Source organism: Chelonia mydas, chromosome 13 (genome assembly GCF_015237465.2).
Source record: "Chelonia mydas isolate rCheMyd1 chromosome 13, rCheMyd1.pri.v2, whole genome shotgun sequence".
In the NCBI taxonomy this organism is placed as follows: domain Eukaryota; kingdom Metazoa; phylum Chordata; order Testudines; family Cheloniidae; genus Chelonia; species Chelonia mydas.
Window position 1 is genome coordinate 36658519 of NC_051253.2, and position 6694 is coordinate 36665212.

The window sequence follows — 6694 nt, forward strand, 5'->3', positions numbered from 1 at the left end:
CCCCACCCTCTGCTGCCCCCTAGTGCCCATGATACAGTATAGCCTCCCCTCCCCCACCCCCACCCTCTGCTGCCCCCTAGTGCCCATGATACAGTATAGCCTCCCCTTCCCCACCCCACCCTCTGCTGCCCCCTAGTGCCCATGATACAGTATAGCCGCCCCTTCCCCACCCCACCCTCTGCTGCCCCCTAGTGCCCATTACACAGCATGGACAACCCACAGATATGCTTTTAATTCATATTTTATTATAATCCTTTTGCAGATATGTTTGTCTTGCTTTAAAAAAAGTACAAAGCAATGAATTTGGTATCAAGTTTTCTTTTATTGTCTTTGCTTTTTCTACCACTTTATAAATGCTGGATTACTAAACTGCTGCTGAGAAGGGAGCATGCGTGGAGATTAGATGGATGGACGGATTGGTAGGTAAATAGACATGTACATTGGGTCGATAGTGGGGGGAGATGAATAGGTAGAGAGGAAACAAGCAACACTGATACGTAGATCCGTAAAACCATGGGGAGAGGGGTGTACATGGCTGGATGGAGAGAGAGGAGGGCTGTGTATGGAGGGATGAGTGCATGTGAAAAGAAACAAGAGGGGCCGGACAGACAGACAGGGGGGTAGGAGAAGGGATAGTAGGCTCGACAGATTTGCAAAAGGAACCAGGTATGGTCTGGAGAACCAGGACTGAAGCTTTGCATCTTGCGTTCAGCTCTGCCCCTAGCCCAGGCTGGGTCCTTGCCCCCCTCAAAAGCAAGGCAGAAGTGGATCTGCTGCTGTTGAAGGGGTGTTGCTGGGCGGGATCTCAGGGAGTGTCAGGTCGTGGGGGGAGGTTGCTCTGGACAAGGGACCGTATTCCTCCAAACCGAGGGGGTTTCCCAGCCTGGCAGATGGGAATGGGGGAGGTTGTACCTGGCAGGGCCCCTGAGATCTGGGAGCAGAGGCTCCCCACTGGGCTACTGCCTTTTGCAGTCCTTGGCACTGATGCTCTCCTCCAGCGTGGATGCCAGCAATTCGTGCTTGACCACACAGCTATAGCTGGCACCCAAGCCCCACTCGCTGGCCGGCACCGTCAGGTAGCTGCTCACCGAGTAGGTCTTGTCCTCTCCCAGTGCCACCAGCCCCGTTCTCACCCCCTGGGCCTGGGTCTGGCAGTCTCGCCTCCACAGCACGTCTATGTAGCCGGGGAAGAAGCCGCTCACTAGGCAGGTCAGGGTGGCGAAGCCGGTGGCGATTTCCTCCTGGGCTGGAGGGAACAGCTGGATTTGGGGCTGGGGCAGACTGCTCCCTGCAAATACACAAAGAGGGCATTGGAGATGGCGGCTAGCAACTCCGGCTCACACCCCTTGACCTCACTGCCCTCCCAGAGCCAGGATAGAGTGCTGGCTCCCAGCCTGCCCGCTCCAGCTACTAGACCCCACTCCCCTCCCAGAGCCAGGGATAGAACCCAGGAGTCCTGGCTCCCAACCCTTTTCTGTTCTAAAGCACTAGACCCCTCCCAGCTCCCAGAGTCAAGTGTCTTGCCTCTCAATGCTTTGTCTTCATGACAAAACCAATCTCCCCTCCCTTAGTTATGGGTTCATTATTGTTGCTCCCGATTAATTAACTTGTGTAGTTTATTTCGATTTGGCTACTTTACAGTAGATGAGACCCCCTCCCCACACACACACAGCCAGCCCCTCTGTCATCTTTTGAAAATATCACTATGGAATAAACAAACCCAGCAGTTCCCTGAAAAGCATGTGACATAGTCTGGAGATAAAATACACGTAGGAAGAACCAATGGTGCACCACACACCACCCTCTCCCACGGCAACCCAGTCTGGCCCCCTCACCCATCTCCTCGGGGGAGGCGGGAAGCAAGAGAAACCCTGTCTGTAACAGAAACTCCTGCTCTGGTTTCTGTGGGCACTATGGAGAACGCCTCTGTTACCCACCTGGGCCTCCTCCACCAACCTCAATGTGCTCATCTAAGGGACAGGTCCCTGTCTGGCCACGATCACCCTAATATCGGAGCTTCTCCAATTCACTGAGCCACATGACCTCTGGGAGGTAGGGAAGGGCTGGTTCCCTGTTGCTGAGAGGGGGAACTGAGATGCAGAGACGCTGGCCCAAGGTTAGACATGGAGGCAGTGGCAGAAGCAGCATCAAATTCAGATCTCCCAAAACCAGTTCCTGACCCCTGGATCATCCTTCTATTCTAATGGCAGCAACCAGCTCCATACTCACTCAGCACACGCACGCGGGTCCCCTCTCCCCACGTCTGGACTCCAGCTGAACCATAGAAGGCAAAGCAGAAATAGATGGAGTCGTCTCCTTCCTGGACGTTGCGGATGGTGAGCAGGAACTTCTTGTTGGAAGCGTCTCTGGAGGGGACATATCGCTCCGGGATCCCCAGAGCTCGGTAAATGGACAGATCCGTTTTGAAGAGCAGCACCCCTTCGGGTTTCTGTCCAGGGCTCTGTCGGATCCAGTTGACGTTGACCTTGTCTGCTGTGACATTTGCCACAGCACATTCCAGAGCCACCGTCTGTCCAGGAGACACTGAGATCTCAGAGGGGCTTTGGCTGAAGGAGGCATATTGGCACCCTCCACCTGCATGAGAGAAACCGGAACGTCATCTCCACTCCTTTTTGCTCATGCACAGAGCAGTAGGTTGGTAGACTGACAGAGAGACCGTAGATGCGTGGAAGAATAGATGGAAATGGAAAGATACCACCAATGAGAGGTGGAATGGATAGCTAGAGATTCTGGAGATGGAGAGACGGAAAATAAATACTGCACATAGATAGATAGATAGATAGATAGATAGATAGATAGATAGATAGATGTGCATCAGGATGGATGGGTGGATGGGGGACAGATATGCATGGGGATAGATAGATAAATTGATTAGGTAGTTAGATAGATTTCCTTGGGTGCTCTGGATCATATGGTCCAGAGCCTCCTCCAGGCAGGGGAAGGAGCAGGAGCATCCGTGTGGGTTACTCACAGGCCAGTGAGAGCAGCAGGATGAGTCCCTGGAGTGGATGCATGGCCGACCTTCACGCTGTCCCCAGGGCAGAGCTGAGACAGTCCAGGGAGAAGCCGCGTCTTATGAGGCTGCGTATTCAAATCCAGCCGCCGATGGGAAACGAGGAAGCTCCTCATTGGCTCGGCCGCGACTCCGGTGCAGCGGCCAAACCAATGGGCATCAGGGCATGGGTGGGAGATTTGCCTATGGGTTCCCCCAGCCTGAGCTGGACGGTCTGCATCTGTCATGTCCACAAACGACCTGCTGCTGCCATTGGGTGTATTTGAGCTTAGATCGTAACCCTCCAGTTGAGGAGTGATAGTCACCTGAGTTATCAGCCTGAGGACTGGGGACTTAGGAGATCCTGAAGGTACTGCCCCGGGAGCTGGAGAGCAGAGAACGGGCTTCATGATACCAGACGATGAGCTGGGAAATTAGCTCCTGGGTGGAGCAGGGAGGCCGGGAGTCATCACATCTGGGTTCCATGCCCACCCACAGGAACGGAGAGGGGGGCTATGCATTAGAGAAGGGGATATTGAGAGACAGGTCCTCTGGGCTCTATTCCGATGCAGCTTTGAGCAGATCACATAACTGCTTTGGTGTCTCTGCGTCCCTGTCGGGAACACATTGGCATTCATTGGGCGAGAAGTGCTGTGTAAAATATAGGGTCAACTCCTCAAGTGGTGTAACTCAGCTGAGCTTTGATTGACGCCAGCTGGGGATCTGGTCCATTGACTCCAACCCAGCTGCGGCCAATTCACGCCAGCTGGGCGTCCAGCCCAATAAATGTTTTTGTTATTATACTAAAGAGCAGCTAGCACGGTTGTGTGGTGACCCATAAGGATGATGCTGTAGTTGGGATTTTAATGAGCCTTGCACGTTGGTACCAGATAGAGTGAAGAAATGAAGAAATTCTTCTCACTGTTTATAACCCCTCGGTGTGTTTCAATGTCAAACCAGGGATTGTCTTCTCACTCTTCAACCCCAGAAGGCATTTGAGACACAACTTAATGCCAAAATCACTTTCCGGTCAAGGGTGGAATCCCTCCCTTTGAACTAGCTGAAATAGTTACCAGTTAAACTGGTGTCAAACTGGGGACGTATGTAGGGTCCCAAGAGTGTAAGATCTTTGTGTCTGTTCATAACTTGCTTGTCTCTTGCACTTGGGGTGAGACCCACAATGGCTAATACCATTAATAGCTAATAAATGAGTAACTAATCATAATTGGTAATATTAGCTCCTCATTAATAGCTAATACATAATATACATATCATATCAATGTGAAATAAAATAAAAATAATGTTTTTACGTATATGTCACTGAGAACAGGAAATAATAATAAATGACCAACATGTTTTAATTAAAGTATGACAAAATTATGAATGCTTCATTACTTGTTAGTTATTAATAATAATTTTATCATTATTAATTAAACCCCTTCAGTCCCTTATATGAGAGACACATCAAGAATAGGAGATAGAATTATTGGGCCAGATATATGCAAGAATCTTACTACGAAGTATGAATATAAATGCCAAATGTATTTCAATGAATTACGAAGTTTGATTATTGAATAATACTTGCATATGAGTTTTGAATTCGTGATGGGAAATGCCTTATCTTTCTTTAATAAACCAGTAATTAGTGGTAAAGATCATGATTAACAATCAGTATTAACTGATCACAGATAAAATAATTTTAACAGAGATCGGTGACTCTATGTGTTAGTTTGACTCCATCATGTGTAAGAGAAATCTAAATGATTGAAGAGAATTTCAGTCTGAAATGCTGCTGTGTGAAAATGATCACAATGCGTCTCTCTTCATCCCAATCTCTCAGGAAAGAGTTTGATTTTGAAAATAAATAGTATCGGCTAGATGCTGAGACAATAATGGCCAAATCTGTTTTCTAATAGAATCTTTATTGTTCTGAAGTGATTTAGAAAGAGCTAGCTTGGAAAAAGGCATGATCTACTTCTTGCTATTATGTGATTTCTTCATTATTTAATAATATAATAGCAATAATAACAATAATAATATTTTTATTTTCTCTTTTTCTTTTTTCTCCTGATTTTACAATGTTATAAACATTAAAAATTAAGGAGAAGGGTATCTGCGTACAGAAATCTAAGTGGTAAGACTAAAAAGAGATCTACATTTTATTAGGTTAACTTGAAATTTTAGTTTTCTAATTTGAATGTATTTTCTATTTCATTGAATGTGATTAGGATCTCTTTATACATATTAATTGTACGAGAATTCATGTTAACATATAGAGAACGAAGAAAAATGAGATTTCTGTATAAGAAAATGTACCACATACACAACATTATAATTATTAATAAATACATATAGGGAGATGCATATTTACTTCAGAAGAGATATAGGAAAAATGGAGTGATCTTAGTGACTACGTAGAAGGAGGAGAAAGTCAGATCAGATTACTCTGTAAATATATTCCTATTATCAGTGTGTGTTTATAAAAGATCAAATGTTACTGTTTATTATTAGTGTAGAAAGAGATTGAAATAATAGTAGATTGTTTAAATGATAATGATATTTTTAATAAAGGTATATAAACTGGTTGATCGAGTATTAGGTTTATAAACAATACAGTTGCTACTGAAACTTATTTATAAAGAAAATGAATAATATCTGACTGGTTTATAATATGATGTTATTTTACTGGTTTATAATATGATGTTATAATATCATGTTATCTTGTATGATTACAAGAGATCAATATGTAGACCTATAGCATCCTTCATAACTGTTATAACTGTTAAGACATGATTTCAAAGCTATTGATATGAACAGGATTGCTTTATAAACATAGTCATTATTAATATATATTTATTTACAAGAACTGTGTTACATTTACCATCCTTTACCTCATTTTAAAAATACCTAAGTGAAATATTTGGACTGAAATCTTTCTACAAAGACTTGTGAAATGTTACACGAATCTCTACAGAGAAAGAAAGCTTGAAATACAACACAAAGCAATTGGATTAAAAGAACAATAAGCGAGACGGGGTTTTCAATTAATTGGACTAGCACCAGGCAAATGTTCACTCAGATACTAAAAATACAAGTACAGGAACATGGACAGATAGATAATTCTATGTAGTACAGATAGATGGATTGATATTTCTGCATAGCATGGTCAGACAGATAGACAGAGATAAGTCCACATAAGGTAGATAGATAGATAGATAGATAGATAGATAGATAGATAGATAGATAGATAGATAGATAGATGGGGGGGGTGTATGGGGATAGATAGATAGATAGATAGATAGATAGATAGATAGATAGATGGGGGGGTGAATGGGGATAGATAGATAGATAGATAGATAGAGAGATAGATAGAGAGATAGATAGAGAGATAGATAGATAGATGTAATTACACATAGTATGGACAGATAGATAAATAGATGTTCATTTACGGGGACCATTAGATAATTCCACATAGGACAGACAGATGGATAGTTTCACAGACACACAGCCAGAGAGCTAGAGAGACAGATAAGTCCACAGAGAACAGACGGACGGACAGATGGATATTAGCTGTCCTGTATCGGGCTGCCAGGTGCTGTACTGGCTCTCTGCTCGGTCCTGGTGCTATGGGGAGGGGCACCATGCGGGGTGAGGGCTCAGTGCTGTTATTGCTAATAACCC

General features: G+C 44.7%; 1 protein-coding gene across 1 annotated transcript; it reads right to left on the minus strand.

Moving 5' to 3' along the window:
* Window positions 1–259: 259 nt before the first annotated feature.
* LOC119567963 (immunoglobulin lambda-1 light chain-like) lies at window positions 260–3067 on the minus strand. Its single transcript, XM_037916025.2, has 3 exons — window positions 2993–3067; window positions 2230–2595; window positions 260–1288 (listed from the first exon to the last, which is right to left on the minus strand). Exons 1-3 carry the CDS (start codon window positions 3033–3035, stop codon window positions 957–959), a joined length of 741 nt encoding a protein of 246 aa, XP_037771953.1. The 5' UTR covers window positions 3036–3067; the 3' UTR covers window positions 260–956.
* Between the last annotated feature and the right edge of the window lie 3627 nt (window positions 3068–6694).

What these genes read in the sequence shown, in the direction of transcription:
- LOC119567963 (XM_037916025.2), bottom strand. Translation starts at nt 3,035, where the DNA reads ATGCATCCACTCCAGGGACTCATCCTGCTGCTCTCACTGGCCT. An exon ending in CCTGCTGCTCTCACTGGCCT is followed by an intron (nt 2,596 to 2,992) that starts GTGAGTAACCCA and finishes TCTCTCATGCAG; the next exon opens with GTGGAGGGTGCCAATATGCC. An exon ending in GACCCGCGTGCGTGTGCTGA is followed by an intron (nt 1,289 to 2,229) that starts GTGAGTATGGAG and finishes GTGTATTTGCAG; the next exon opens with GGAGCAGTCTGCCCCAGCCC.